Here is a 16,652-nt window from a genome sequence, read left to right as displayed (position 1 = left end):
TGGTCTCATATGTAATATTTTCGCTATTTGTTTGCCAGACCTGTCCCAGCTGTAATAGAGCCTAAAGGGCTTTATTGCCCATAGCCTCTGTATCAGCACTGCTCCCATACAACGAACAAGACAAGCATATAATACCTCAACATGCAACTAAAGGTAATATCTAATTCTTGGGCACCATTTATATTCCCTGCATTCATGGTAGTGTATACATAGTTACATATATGAGCAACTATCCACATAGTATTCTCCAACAAATTAACAATAATATCTATACACATTGTTTAAAATATAAGGCTTTATGAGCCCCATTAAATCCTAGATGGGTCTCAATCATACATCTCTATTATGGCAGGTATACCCTAGCCTTATAGATTGAAGCCTATTAACATTTAAATAATTTCCCAAATGGATTATTATCGTGTATTGTATAGATCATAACCATGGGTATTTTTGACAATATATATATATATATCAGTAGCCCTACTTACATTAAGCGTATATTACCCACGGCAGTGCCATGTACCTCAAACATACCTGCTACATTTAGAAATAGTATGCTAATCAGATATACGTCCAGTTTACCATAGTAAAATTTATTAACAAATCTGCAGATAGCCATTTTGACTGCTCTTTACCCTTCCTTGTATAAGGGCTCTCTATATTTGAGGTTCGGTGTACTATAAATCTAAAATACAGTTATCTCTTTAGTTACCCTTTGTACCCCCCTATGCATCAGCTGAACCATTTCTGGCCACAGCGGCACGCAATATAGGACGTTACGATTTTCCTCACACGGCTGGGTGTAGGAGGGCTGAGGTTACCACTCCCGGACCGGTAGTGCATGGGAATCACGTTGGACATTCTTCAATAACACCACTAGATTGGTGAGCGTAGAACAATAAAATTATCTAATGCTTATTCATGATCCCAGTTGGGATCTGTTTTGTAGCATATGTCATAATTTTTTTTTTTTCTGTTATTTTCCTTATGTTGTAAATACTCCCGAGGAAGCGTCTTGAATCCGCGAAACATGTCGAGTAACTCTTGAGCAACCTTTACAAGTGTCAAGACTTTGACGGTGTCGACCCAGGCAATATCAATTCCAATCGTCACACAGTGATAACAACAATATAGCCTACACCTGTGGTTTCTTCACCTGGTCTTATACTTTGACATTTTGTTTGTTTTTATTTTGTGTTTTATATGTTTCAATAGATGCATTTGGCATCTTCGAATTGTATATACTTGCAGATTATTAAAAATCTATTTTTTTATATTTCTAAGTAGTGCCTATCCACTTGCCGACCTCCTCATGTAGATATACGTCAGCAGAATGGCACGGACAGGCACATCAACGTACCTGTACGTGCTCTGCTTGACGTGGGTGGGGGGTCCGATCGGGACCCCCCCCCCACTACATGCGGCGGTCGGTAAGCCTCGGGGAGCGATCCGGGACGACGGCGCGGCTATTTGTTTATAGCCGCCCCGTCGCGATCGCTCCCCGGAGCTAAAGAACGGGGAGAGCCGTGTGTAAACACGGCGTCCCCATGCTTCACTATGGCGGCGCATCGATGGAGTGATCCCTTTTATAGGGGAGACTCGATCGATGATGTCAGTCCTACAGCCACACCCCCCTATACTAGTAAACACACACTAAGTGAACACTAAATGTTACAGCGCCCCCTGTGTTTAACTCCCAAACTGCAACTGTCATTTTCACAATAAAGAATGCAATTTAAATGCATTTTTTGCTGTGAAAATGACAATGGTCCCAAAAATGTGTCAAAATTGTCCGAAGTGTCCGTCATAATGTCGCAGTCACGAAAAAAATCGCTGATCGCCGCCATTAGTAGTAAAAAAAAAAAAAAATGCAATAAAACTATCCCCTATTTTGTAAACACTATAAATTTTGCGCAAACCAACCGATAAACGATTATTGCGATTTTTTTTTACCAAAAATAGGTAGAAAATACGTATCGGCCTAAACTGAGGGAAACATTTTTTTCTATATATGTTTTTGGGGGATATTTATTATAGCAAAAAGTAAAAAATATTGAATTTTTTTCAAAATTGTCGCTCTATTTTTGTTTATAGCGCAAAAAAATAAAACCGCAGAGGTCATCAAATACCACCAAAAGAAAGCTCTATTTGTGGGGAAAAAAGGACGCCAATTTTGTTTGGGAGCCACGTCGCACGACCACGCAATTGTCTGTTAAAGCGACGCAGTCCCGAACTGTAAAAACCCCTTGGGTCTTTAGGCAGCATATTGGTCCGGGGCTTAAGTGGCTATAAAGTCCATCTTTTCTACCATATCTTCTAAAACAGGAGGAAATTGGCTGAATGCCCTTCCCTACCCACAAGGGCCCTGAGCCCCCGGCAAGACCAAATCACCCGCCATCTTCTCGCTCAGATATCATAACTTTTAAACCATGGGTAATGGTAGATAGAGTATAATACTCTACAACCCCATTATCTATATCCGTGTGTTGTACCTATAACCCCACCTTTAAGTGAGGCCTATCAACAAAAAAAAATGATTTTTAATAACAGCTTACCTGTAAAATCCTTTTCTTGTAGTACATCACGGGACACAGAGCAGCATAGCCATTACATATGGGTTATATAGTGTACCTTCAGGTGATGGACACTGGCACTCTCCGACAGGAAGTTCCCTCCCTATATAACCCCCACCCATAGTGGGAGTACCTCAGTTTTGTAGCAAGCAATATGCCTCCCAAAATTCCCCATAAGAGGGGTGGGAGCTCTGTGTCCCGTGATGTACTACAAGAAAAGGATTTTACAGGTAAGCTGTTATTAAAAATCCCTTTTTCTTTATCGTACATCACGGGACACAGAGCAGCATAGCCATTACATATCGGATGTCCCCAAGCAATGCTAAATGAGGGGAGGGAGAGCAACCAGGCAAAGAAAAAACAGCGGGTGCCATAGGACAAGAGGACCTTATACTGCGGCCTGCAGAACCGCCTGCCCGAAGGCTGAATCAGCGTTCCTCCTAACGTCCGTTTGATAATATTTAGCAAACGTATGAACAGACGACCAGGTCGCTGCCCTGCAGACTTGAGCCATAGAGACCTGGTGATACGCTGCCCAAGAGGCGCTCACAGCTCTAGTGGAATGAGACTTAACCAACAAAGGTGGACTTTTCCCTTTCAGGCCGTAAGCCTATATAATCAACGGTCTAATCCACTTGGAAATGGTGGCTTTAGACGCTGCCTGACCTTTTTAAGGGTCCTTCCGGCAGAATAAACAAGACGTCAGTCTTGCGAATCTGGGCTGTGGCTTTCAAATAAATCCTAACAGCCCTGACCACATCTAAGGAATGCAGTAGCCTCTCCTTTTTTGAAGAGGGTTTAGGAAAAAAAGACGGAAGAATCAAGTCCTGATTCAGATGAAAACTAGATACTACTTTCGGAAGAAAAGACGGATGTGGCCGAAGAACGACCCTGTCTTTATGTAGTACTAAATAGGGTGCCTTACACGACAAGGCTGCCAATTCTGACACCCTTCTGGCGGAAGACATAGCCACCAGAAAAACTAGTTTCCTAGTCAACAAGACCAGCGGGATCTCAGATAAGGGTTCAAAAGGCTGACTTTGTAAAGCCGACAGAACCAAATTTAGATCCCAAGGATACAGGGGAGCTTTTATTGGAGGATTAATCTGAATAACCCCTTGTAAAAACGACTTCATTAAAGAGTGAGAGGCCAAAGGTCTTTGGAAAAAAAAAACGATAAGGCAGACACTTGCCCCTTGATTGTGCTAACAGCCAGACGCTTCTGTACTCCCAACTGTAGAAATTCCAAGATTCTCCCGATGACATACTTGCGGGGATGCCATTTCCTAGCCTCACACCATGCAATGTAGGCCTTCCACACCCTATAGTATATAAGTCTAGAAACTGGCTTTCTAGCATTAATTAGGGTGGAAATTACCTGGCCAGAGAGGCCCCTGTTCTTAAGAATTAGGGATTCAGCCGCCAGGCCGTCAAATTTAGGGCCTGTAAGGCAGGATGGAAGAACGGCCCTTGTGAGAGGAGGTCCGGCCGCAACGGGAGGACCCAAGGTTCCTCTATTGCCATCCTTATTATTAAGGAGTACCAAGGCCTCCGGGGCCAAGCCGGGGCCACTAGAATTGTTGGCTTGCGCTCCACCTGGATTCTGTAAAGAAGACGGGGTAGCATTCGCAATGGAGGGAAGGCGCAGATCAGCGCAAACTGATGCCAAGGACATACCAAGGCGTCCGTCCTGCAGGCCAATGGATCCCTTGTCTGAGACACAAACTTGACTAGTTTCGTGTTGAATCTGGAGGCCATGACATCCACCTCCGGAGCTCCCCATCACTGGCAGATGTCCTGAAAAACTTTGGGATGGAGAGACCATTCTCCCGGGGACATTTGTTGGCGGCTGAGGAAATCCGCCTGCCAATTGTCCACTCCGGGAATAAACACTGCGGAGATGCAGGGAACATGGGTCTCTGCCCAAGAAAAGATCCGGTCCACCTCTCTCTGGGCTGCCTGACTTCTGGTGCCGCCCTGGTGGTTTATATAAGCCACAGCCGTGGCGTTGTCGGACAGTACCCTTACTGGGGAGTCCTGTAATACATCCGTCCATGCTACTAGAGCCAACCGGACTGCTCGTATCTCTAAAACATTTATGGATAGAGCCGACTCTGCTCTTGACCACTTCCCCTGCTGGGTCAATCCTTCTAGAACTGCACCCCAACCCGATAGACTGGCGTCTGTGGTTACTATTCTCCATGAGACGGGACTGAACGATCTTCCTTTCAGAAGGTTTTGTGGGACTAACCACCAGCACAGACTCTGACGTGCTGCATGGGACAGGGATATGGGAAGATCCAGGGCCTGGACTCTCTTGTCCCAGGCTGCGAGAATTGCTCTCTGCAATTTCCGAGAGTGGATTTGGGCGTAGGGCACTGCCTCGAAGGTGGCCACTAGCTTGCCCAATAGGCGCATACACAGGCGAACGGTCGGCTTTGCGCTGCTTAGAATCACTTGAATTAGCTCCTTTATAGAATCCACCCTGGACTGGGGAAGAAAGATCTTCTGATGCATAGTATCTAGAATTAACCCAAGATATTCCAACCTTCTTGTGGGCTGCAAGGCCGACTTGTCCCGGTTTAGAACCCAGCCAAGGGATTCTAGGTAGTTTATCACCAGGCACACTGCCTGATTCAGACTGGCCGCTGAGAGATCGACCACTAAAAGATCGTCTAGATAAGCCATAACCAGGATCCCCTGAGATCTCAGGTTGGCCAGTACTGGGGCCAGAATTTTTGTGAAGACCCGGGGTGCCGTGGCTAGCCCGAAGGGCAAGGCCATGAATTGATAATGCCGATGCCCCAGAGCAAACCGAAGAAATTTGAAATGCCCGGGATAGATTGTAACGTGCAGGTATGCATCTTTGATATCGATGGATGCGAGAAATTCTTTCCCTTGTAGGGCGGCCACCACTGAACGAATAGATTCCATTTGGAAGGAGCGAATCCTTAAAAAACGGTTTAGGGCTTTTAGATCCAATATTGGTCTTACATCACCGTTGGGCTTCGGGACTATAAACAGATTTGAATAAAATCCTTGTCCGCGCTCCTGGGCTGGCACCTCCATAATCACTCCTTGATTTAAGAGGCGATCTAGGGCTGCTAGAAGCGAGACTCCTTTTTGAGGATCGCCCGGGAGCCTTGACTCCTGGAAGTGAGGAGGGGGAAACTCCCAAAACTCCAGCTTGTACCCCTGAGCCACTGAGGACAGAACCCATTGGTCGGAGATTCTGGCCTCCCAAAGCTCCAAGAAATAGCGGAGTCTTCCCCCCCACCCGAGAGAGTGGGGGAGTCCCTTCACAGAGTCGCCTTAGGGGCAGCTTTAACTGGTTTACGAAACCACGGCTTCTTGTTACCTGAAGCCTGCCCTTGCGACCTGTTTGCGGATGAACGGCCAGTAGGCCGTCGATACTGCCTAGAGGATGAGGGTCCTGGGACTGGAGAGGTTGGGCGTTTAAAGGTAGGCCCCTGAAACCTCTTCTTAACAGGCAAGAGAGTGCTTTTGCCACTGGAGATCTTCTGAATATATTTATCTAGATCATCTCCAAACAATCTTTCACCCTGGAAGGAAAAACCAGTTAAGAGTTTTTTGCAGGGAGTCTCTGCAGACCAGTTTAACCATAAAAGCCTTCTCATATGAACCAGAAATAAAGATAGACAGGAAGCTTGCTGGATAGAATCCTTAATGGCGTCTACGGCAAAACATAAAGCTCTAGGCAAATCAGCCAAGTCCTGAGCTTGCTGTGCCGGAAGGTCTCTTAGAGCCTGTTTGGCCTGGTCTTTCAATGCCTGGCATACTCCTATGGCGGCCACAGCTGGTTGAACTACTGCACCTGCAGTGGCAAAGGAGGCTTTTAGCAGAGTTTTAAGCCTTTTATCGACAGGATCCTTGAACATATGAATATTGTCCACTGGACACGTTAAGGCCTTGTTAACACATGAAATGGCTGCGTCCACTGTAGGGACAGCCCATTTCTTAGAAAAACTTTCTTCTAAAGGATACAGCACTGAGAACCTTTTAGGAGGAAGAAAAATCCTATCTGGCTTGGCCCAATCCTGGAAAATTAGGTCCCTCAGTAAGGGATGGACCGGGAACACTGAATTGGACTGAGGTGCCTTTAAGGAACCTAGGAAGGATACGGCAGCCTGAGGATCAGGCAGGGGTAATTTAAAGGCCGTCTGCACCATGTCCGCTAGGGACTGGATCCATAGCTTCTCTGCATGGGAAGCTGAAAACGGTTCTTCTATTGTGGACTCCTCAGAACCCTGTTCCAAGCGGTCTTCCCCCTGCTCCGCTGAGAAATCCAATTCCTCTTGGGAAAGGATTTCCTCGTCTGGAGACTCAAACCTAGGGGATGGGGACCTAGTCCGCTTCTTCCCAGGTAATGAGGATGTAATCAAAGCAGCCATCCTCCGCTCAAATCCACTCAAGGTGGCGGCTAACATCTCCTCCGTAACAAAGGTAAGAGTTGGTTGAATAGGGCCAGCCGCAGCACCCAGCAACCCTGATGGCTCATCTAGGGCAGCAACCTCTAGTTTATCTGGGGAGGAAGGCACAGCCAAAGACTGGCCGAGATCCTCAGAGCCCGATGGGGAACCCTTCTGCTTCTTTGGACCCTTGGCATTTTTGGAGCCTCCTCTATAACACCACTGACTGTTAAGCCGGAGTAAAACACACCCCCTAAAAAAGAGAGGCGTCAACTACTAAAAATAGTAATAGGTTAGGGTAATATTACAAAAACCTTGTTTCCCCAATCCTATCAGGATAGGTAATACAGTGCCCCAAGGGCTTGCCACTCACAGAATCACTATGAGCCAGGTATTACCCCCCTAAGCTGCTGGTCCAGAAAAGCCTGGGTTTAAAACTAGCTCAGGCTGCCCTGAGATCAGTAGATCGTCCAGATAGGGTATAAGGGATATACCCTGAAGGTGCAAAAAGGCCACTGCTTCTGCAAGGATTTTCGTAAATATCCTTGGGCTGGAAGTTAGCCCGAACGGGAGCGCCCTGAACTGCCAATGGAGGGTTTCCCCTTCCGTCACTATAGCAAACCTTAGGAAAGCCTGATGATCTATGTGAATCGGCACATGGAGGTAGGCATCTTTGAGATCTAGGGTTATCAAGAAGGCCTCCTTCATGAGGTTTTTCCTTACCGAATAGATACTTTCCATAGTAAACTTTTTGTATGTCAGAAACTTGTTCAGGTTTCTTAAGTTTACTATTAGACGGTATTTTCCAGAAGGTTTGCGGACTACGAACACATGGGGATAAAATCCCTGGTACTGTTGATTTTTTGGTACTGGCACTATCACTAGTTGTTCGGCTAGCTCCTGTATTCCTTCCAGAAGGGAGGATCTTTTTAGGGTCTCCCTGGGAAGATGTGTGAGGGTGATCATAGAGGGTGGTGTTGCCATGAACTCTAGACGGAATCCCTCTTGAATGATTTGGCAAATGTAAGGACTGTTCGAGATCTTTACCCACTGAGGCAAGAAATGGGACAGCCGACCCCCCACTCTGATCTGGGCGTCACTTGGGCTGCTTGTCGCTGGCTTTAGGAGAAGGGAAAAGCAGGTTGTTCTTTTTATTCCCTTTCCCAAAGTTCCAACGCCTGAAGGGTTCCTTTTTGTTTTTCTGCTTTGCTTGCCCCTGGGGGCCTTGATCCAGATAGCTCTCCTAGCTGAATTAACCAGGGCCGCTGTTTTAGCTGAAGCTTTTGCCGATTCAACCGCTGCATCCGCTAGGTAGGCAATAGCCTTCCTGATAACTTGTAGGGACTCTACTACCTCCTCGGCGTCCGAGTTCTGGGTCAGATGCTCGGAGAGTGTTTCTACCCAGATATCAGTGTTCCTGGCTACACAAGTCGCTGCCAGGGCTGGGGCTAGAGCTGCTGCATTAGCTTCCCAAGCCTTCCTAAGGAGAGATTCTGCTTTGCGGTCCATCAAATCTTTGATGTTACCTGCATCCTCAGAGAGGTCAGACACTTTTGCGACTTGTGATAACGGTGCATCAAGTCTAGGAAGCTTAAAAAAGACTTCCTCGTCCTGCTGGGAAAAGGGAAACCTTCTTTTCCATGTCTTTTGTTTGACAATTCTCCTTTCAGGATCTCTCCATTCCTGTAGGACTAGTTCCTTAAGGGACTGGTGCAGAGGGAACACCCTAGACTGGGTTTCACCTAAACCCCTATAGACTTTATCCTGTACTGAGGTAGGTTTGGGGGTTTCAGGAATTTCTTCCGTGGCATAAATGGCCTGGAGAAGGCCCTCAAGGTCTTCTACAGCAAAGAGGTGTTTTCTAAGACGCAAGTCTTCCTGAGACTGACTAGCAGAGTCTCCCTCTGCCTCCCCTGAGCTGTGTCTAGACCTGACCAGACTCACTATGTCACTCTCCTCGTCTTCTGCCTGACCCCGAGGGGGTGCCGGCGTGGACGAGAAGAAGGCACTAGGACCCTTAGTAAATAAGCTATCTTGGGAAGAAGTGCCCTCCCTAGGGGTAGGTTCCTCTGTATCAGTTTGCACTGACTGCCCAGCTGCCTCTCGGAAAGCTTTAACTGTTGCTAGCATTTCCGATTGCATAGATGCAAGGAAACTTTTCATCATGGTTGCAGCTTCTTTTCCTGCCAAAATGTTAATGCATTTGTAGCAGAAGGGCTTTGTATAGGATTTTGGAAGCTTCTCCCTACAATTCCCACATTTTTTGGAGGAACTATGCCCTGAAGCAGCAGGAGACTGGTTAGAGGCCTCCTGGGCTCCGCTGGGGGATTCTGAAAAGACATAAAATATGTACAGCGTTATGTTGTCTTTCCCCATAAGACTGCTGGTTTGTACTAGGGAGGAAGGAAGCAGCAAGAGGGGGGTCAGATCCTGCTCTGACCATTTCCCTGGAAAGTCGGGAACTCTCGCTACTAACCTTCTCCCTTTCCAGGGGGATAAGTACTCACCGACCTCCGACCTGGAACGACCAGCAGCTGTATCCGTCTTCCCATCCTCTTCCATGATGGGGGTTGACAGGGCCTTGGCTGCTGGAACCTTCACACAGGCTTTCCTTAAGCCGACCCACTGCCGTCAACGCTGCTCCACACTGCCAGGAGCTTCCGGGTTGCGCTGCCGGGAACCGCCCTTTCCTGTGACGCGGTTCCCTTCTCAGAACGAGGCTTGGATCGCGGCGTTCACCCGGGCGATTCGAAAGTGGCGGCGGTATCGAGCAGTCAGCGATGGCTTGCCTCCCCGCAGCACAGAGCGCTGATGCTCCTTTGGGGCGACCTGCGAGTGGACCCGAAGGCCTACAGGTTAGTTCAGCCCTCCCCGGCCTCCCTAGACCTGTCTCACAGGGGTACCTTCGACCCTCCCCGGTCTCTAGGTTTTAGAAAAAAAAAAACATGTCGTTGTGTTGGAGAAACACAATCAATACTGGGGAACAAGGGGATGGGTGGGGCTTTTTAATCTATCATGTGATTGTGTTTCCTGCAGGGAGGAGCCATCTCTCAGGTGCCGTTCTGGAAGGTGATGGGAGAAAAGGTCCTTAACAAATCTTAGGCTCCTTTTTCCCTTACCTTATCCCCGCCGCAGGTTTAACTGCTGAATTTACAGACAGTACCAAACTTCACCCATCTTGGCGGGTTTAGTGTGCCAACCTTCAGGGGTATGGGTTCCTATTTAAACTTCCCTGGGCCTTGTAAAAGACTGACCAGGCCTTTTAGCTGCAATAGCGAAAGTGCTGGAGCTCAGAGCTCAGTCCTCCGAAGAGAGACATTACAGGCGATGCCACAAGCGTGAGGCCCGGATCTCATCCAGTTTTAGTGTAATACTTTGGCGTTTTTAGATGGACCCGACGGTCTAGCTCCTTTAGTCCCCAGGGGGTCTCTTTAGTCGAGCTTCCCTTAGCACATCTCCACGCGTCCAACCTTAGACACTGGCGAAAAAACGGAGGTACTCCCCTGATGGGAGGTGCTATATAGAGGGGAACTGTCTCTGATTGGTTGTGCCAGTGTCCAATCACCTCTGGTGACCATACAACCCATTATGTAATGATTATGGCTCTGTGTCCCGTGGTGTACTATAAAGAAAACTCATTGATCGTACAGCTTGTTTTAAAGTGATTGTAAAGTCTCAGGTTTTTTTTCCAATAAAAATAACAAACATGTTATACTTACCTGCTCTGTGCAGTGGATTTGCACAGAGCAGCCCGGAGCCTCCTCTTCTTTGGGTCCCTCTTCTGTGCTCCTGGCCCCCTCACCTGTCGAACACCCCCACAGCAAGCAGCTTGCTATGAGGGCACCGGAACAGAGTCAACTCCCTGTGTCCATTGAGAAATGAAGCTGCGACCAAGCCCCCCCTCTCTCCTAATTGGCTGACTGACTTGGATTGACAGCAGCAGGAGACAATAGCGCCGATATGTCTCAACCAATCAGGAGGGAGAGTCTCGAACGGCCAAGACACTTGTGGACATCGCTGTACAGAGAGTGGGCTCATGTAAGTGTTGGAGGGTGCTGGGGCAGCTGCTGCAAACAGAAGGCTTTTTATCTTAACCGCTTGCCGACCAGCCGCCGCAGTTTTACTGCAGCAGGTCGGCTCGGCTGCGCAAAATCACGTAATAATACGTGATTTTGCATTTCAGCCACTAGGGGCGCATGCGTGCCCCTGGTGCCGGGCGCGTGCCCGGCGGGCGTGAACGCCGCCGGGCACCCGCGATCGCTCGTTACAGAGCGACAGGTCCTGTCAGGGGGAGAAATGACTGATTGTCTGTTCATACAATGTATGAACAGCGATCTATCATTTCCCCTAGTCAGTCCCCTCCCCCTTCAGTTAGAACACACCTAGGGAACATATTTAACCCCTTCCTCGCCCCCTAGTGTTAACCCCTTCCCTGCCAGTGGCAATTTTACAGTAATCAATGCATTTTTATAGCACTGATCGCTATAAAATGCCAATGGTCCCAAAAATGTGTCAAAAGTGTCCGAAATGTCCGCCATAAGGTCGCAGTACCGATAAAAATCGCTGATCGCCACCATTACTAGTAAAAAAAATATTTTTAAAAAATGCTATAAAACTATCCCCTATTTTGTAGACACTATGGCCCAGATTCACAAAGGAGATACGATGGCGTATCTCCAGATACGCCGTCGTATCTCGAGTTGAGCCGTCGTATCTATGCGCCTGATTCTTAGAATCAGTTACGCATAGATTTCTATTAGATCCGACCGGCGTAAGTCTCTTACGCCGTCGGATCTTATCTGCATATTTACACTGGCCGCTAGGGGCGTGTACGCCGATTTACGCGTCGAAATATGTAAATCAGCTAGATACGCGAATTCACGAACGTACGCCCGGCAGACGCAGTACAGATATGCCGTTTACGTTAGGCATTTCCCGGCATAAAGTTACCCCTGCTATACGAGTCGTACATGCGGCGTACCAATGTTAAGTATGGCCGTCGTTCCCGCGTCGAAATCTGAAAATTTTACGTTGTTTGCGCAAGTAATCCGTGAATGGGGCTGGACGTAATTTACGTTCACGTCAAAACCAATACGTCCTTGCGGCGTATTTGGAGCAATGCACACTGGGATATTTCCACGGACGGCGCATCACGTCGGGTCATGGTTATTTTACATAACACACGCCCACCTCTTCACAATTTGAATTAGGCAGGCTTACGCCGGCCTATTTACGCTACGCCGCCGCAACTTTCTTTTGAGAATACTGCACTTGCCTGTAAAAGTTGCGGAGGCGTAGCGTAAATATGATACATTACGCCCGCACAAAGTTACGCCGATCTACGAGAATCTGGTCCTATAACTTTTGCGCAAACCAAATGCTTATTGCGATTTTTTTTTTACGTAGAAAAATGAAGAATACCTATCGACCTAAACTGAGGAAAAAAAAATGTTTTATATATTTTTGGGGGATATTTAGTATAACTAAAAGTAAAAAATATTAATTTTTTTTTAAATCGTCGCTCTATTTTTGTTTATAGCGCAAAAAATAAAAACTGCAGAGGTGATTACCGTATTTATCGGCGTATACCGCGCACTATTTTGCCCTGAAAATCAGGGCAAAATCGTGGGTGCGCTATATACGCCGATACCCGCTTTCCCACCACGAGTTTGAATACTGCGCCGGCATATACCGAGCGCAGTACACTCGTGAATCTTCGGGCAGTCTCGGCGCCTCTCGCACTGACGTCCTGTATGTACAGGACGTCAGCGCGACAGTTGCCGAGCCTGCCCGAAGATTCACGAGTGTACTGCGCTCGGTATATGCCGGGGCAGTATTCAAACTCGTGGCGGGAAGGACGCGAGGACGCCGCAGAAGGACGCCGGACCCACCGAAGAGGACGCCGGACCCGCCAAAGAGGACGCCGGACCCGCCGAAGAGGACGCCGGACCCGCCGAAGAGGACACCGGACCCGCCGAAGAGGACACCGGACCCGCCGCAGAAGGACGCCGGACCCGCCGAAGAGGACACCGAAGCCGCAGAAGGACGCCGGACCCGACGAGGCCGCCGATGGACGCCGCGCAAGACACCAAAACCGTAAGTACAAAAAACTTTTTTCCCACAGGATTGGGGGCCACTTTAGGGGTGCGCGGTATACGCGGGAGCGCGTTATACCGCGATAAATACGGAAAATACCACCAAAAGAAAGCTCTATTTGTGGGAAAAAAAACCCAATTTTGTTTGGGAGCCACGTCGCAATTGTCAGTTAAAGCGACGCAGTGCCGAACTGCAAAAAGTGGCCCAGTCATTGACAAGCAAAATGGTTCGGGGATGAAGTGGTTAATGCATATATGTTAGATTTTAAAAGTGTCAACAATTTCTATATGATTTAGTTATTTTCAGATGACGGTTTGCATACCATATTCACATCTTACCTGTCACTTGCAGCTGTTGTCTACACAATACCAGTCTCTGTTGGTCTTCTTCAAAGTCTACTATGTGTGCATCAAAAGGCAGCTCCTGGTTGGTTAATAGTTTGGGGCTGTACCTTCCAACATCATAATCATTGAGGCTCTGCTGTATTAGATCTTCTTCAATAAGCACAGACTCCCCACATTCCTCTTTCCCCTCCCCTTCTGGCACACTTCCAGATTCATCGGGTACCAAAACATCAGAAGATGGGCCAGGCTGTTCAGACTCATCTCTAGCCGAGCTGGAAAAACATGCAAAAGTAAAAATATTTGTCATCAATGAAAATATATATTTACTGAGAAAAATAATATTTAAGACAAAACAACAGGACAACAAAAACAATTACGGAGATGTCAGCAACAGCATTTCTGTTATCACAGTTGCTTTTTTAGGCTGCCTACCAAGAGATTCTGAAAGGGTTCCTGCACATCTGGTCTTTAACCTTTTCATGTCCTAGGCATAGGGCAATCAAAACTTGTGACCAGTTTGATATGCAGTGGTTTACTCAAGAAATAATAACTGCTTTGCATACCAAAATGATGTTCACAGCGATTTTACAATCATATGGCTTCCATTTGGCAATTAATTTTCCAAAATTTCAAGTGTATGTTTTATTTTATAATAAGCAGAGAAATAGACAAAAATGTAAAAGATAAATCAGATTTAGTGCATAATATATTTCACATAATGTAATATATTCCAAATAATAAAATACACAAGTTGTAGCAAACCTTGGCCCTTCTCCAATCCAAGCGCTTATGGTGTCAGAGAAATGTAAGGAGATCTTAAATACACCTCCCTCAAATTTAATCAAACGGTTGCCAATTATGGCTGAAGCTGCTACCATTCAACCTGCTAGATAGCAGGTATCAGATACATATAAAAACAAATCAAAACAAGGCAGCGCTACATATAAATTGACACTTAACGTAAAAATATGCTTATTAGTGATAAAGAGCATGTGCAAATAGCAGTAGTTGTAATGAAAAATAGGTGATCAGCCCAGCGCATCGAGGCACGTGTGTAAGACTGCGCTGTGTTTTATAAGCATTTTAATAAATAAATAAATAAAAGTCAATATCTAGTGAACCGACGATCTACTTTTAACAAACTGTTTTTAGTGGCTGCTGGTTGTGTATATTTATAAATGTTAGTTCTTGTGTATTTATACCCGGTGCGGTTAGCGCATTAGTAACTCTCATTACAAACTACCATTAACACCCCCACTCGTGACACTGCGGGGGGGGGGGGGGGGGGGTTGAAATAGACCACCCCTGTAAAAACTCTTACAAGACAAAACTGGAAAATAAGCATCAATCAGCAATCTCGAGTGTCACCTTTGAATGGATGTCTCATCACTCTGCAGCATAGGGGTTGGATCTCACACTAATGCACTCATGCAGAGGCAAAAGAAATAATATCCATAGCGTAATTCTGTTTAAAATGCTTTCATTTCAAACAACCCGAGCCCCCCCTTTTAAGAAGTGCACTTACTATATTTAAACCCACAAAAGGCAATATCCTATTGACCACCGAGGCCATCCAGCCCCCCGACACCTTGTCAAATTTGGTCAGTGCCCCCCAACTCAGGTAAGTAGCTTTGTAAAATGGGACTGCTTAATTAATTAACAATTTCTATGATGTCACTGTTGGGGCTGTTGTGGCTGAGGAGTTCTTCCAGGAAAGAATGATCCGTTTTTTTAGCATAAAAAAGCAAAAGGATGAGAAGGGTTCCGATAGCCCTGGTCGTAGCCAGGGGCTCCACTAGATGTAGTAAACATACCTCAACAGTCATGGGAATCTAAATAGAAGTGACCGACCGAACGCAATCCACCACAGCCTGCCAGTATAATTTGACCTGGGGACAATCCCAAAAGACATGCATAAAATTTGCAGAGGGCATGGAGCACCGCCGGCATATAGATCGCTGATTCCCGAACATTCTGGCCAGTTTAGCTGGAGTCAAGTAAATCCTATGTAGGAATTAATAATGGATAAGTCTGTCCCTGGTAGAAACCAAGGCCTGAAATGCCGCTCCCCAGACATCATCCCAATTGTCCCTGTCCAATCCCGAGGTTGCAGCCTCCCAAACCCCCCTGCAGGACGCTAGTAATTTAGTTTAGTTTCCTGGAAAAGGTCTTTATAGAGACTAGAAACCGGTTTAGACAATGAGTCACTACGGGTCAGTAATTCCAGGTCACTGGGCTCAAGGACAAGAGGTTCCCCTCTGAACTGGGATTGAAATGCATGCCTTAATTGAAGGTACCGAACAAAATGTGTGTTAGGTAAGTCATAACGTGCTTTCAGTGCATCAAAAGACATGAGAGTTCCATTAGCAACTATGTGATGTAGGGTTTTGATTGCAAAGTTAGTCCACACCACCGGATCTGGGTAATCAAGGAAGTGTGGCAAATTGGGATTCCACCACAGGGGGATATTAGGGGAGAAGGGGACACGACTAGAAGGTCTCAACTCCTGGGCCATGGACCATGCTCTGATTACTGAACGCATGGAGGACGTCAAGAAGTAGGAGGCCCTTGGACCTCTATAAACCAGATGGGATAGCGCCTCATAGGAACCCACACAAGCAGGTTCCAATGATACCGCAGCGTCGTCCGGAGTAGTGGTCAACCAACGGTGTGCTACCGTCAGCTGGCCAGCCAGGAAGTATTTAGGAAAGTTGGCACCGCTAAGCCTCCCTCCCCCCACGGTTGCTGAAGAATGGCCAACTTGAGACAAGGGATTCCTCCCTGACACAAAAAGAAGATCATGCCATCTATGGACCTAAAGATTGACCTTGGTATCCACACCGGAGAGTTCCTAAGGGTATAAAGCAGTAGGGGAAGAATCTTCATTTTAATAAAATTAACTTTCCCAATGAGAGACAATGGAAGGTTTTTCCAGGAGTTTCTTAGAGATAGTGGCCAGTAATGAAGACACATTGATGCTAATAAACTCTGTCACAAGTTTGTAATGCGAAGCCCCAGGAACCTAACCTGTGTTACCCACTGTAGGGGATTGCATGGGTCAGCCCGACCAGGCTCCGTATGAGAACGGAGCGGGAGGATCTTAGATTTGGTCCAGTTGACCAGAAACCTCAGTGAATCTACCCATTAGTGAAAGTGCAGCATGCAAAGAAGGTTCAGTGTCCCCAAGAAACAGTACAAGGTCGTCCGCG

The 16,652-nt window shown here is 46.9% G+C and overlaps 1 protein-coding gene across 1 annotated transcript in view; it reads right to left on the bottom strand.

Moving 5' to 3' along the window:
* The window catches only part of LOC120928674 (cactin-like), a 362,945-nt gene that overhangs the window by 39,235 nt on the left and 307,058 nt on the right, over nucleotides 1-16,652 (bottom strand). The window contains exon 8 of the mRNA XM_040339676.1: nucleotides 13,438-13,715. Within this exon, the coding sequence (XP_040195610.1) occupies nucleotides 13,438-13,715 (278 nt within the window). The remainder of the gene's footprint in view (nucleotides 1-13,437; nucleotides 13,716-16,652) is intronic.

The sequence above is a fragment of the Rana temporaria genome, chromosome 1 (assembly GCF_905171775.1).
Source record: "Rana temporaria chromosome 1, aRanTem1.1, whole genome shotgun sequence".
Taxonomy (NCBI): domain Eukaryota; kingdom Metazoa; phylum Chordata; class Amphibia; order Anura; family Ranidae; genus Rana; species Rana temporaria.
Note: the sequence above shows the minus strand (reverse complement) of the source record. Positions and strands in the feature narration are given on the sequence as shown.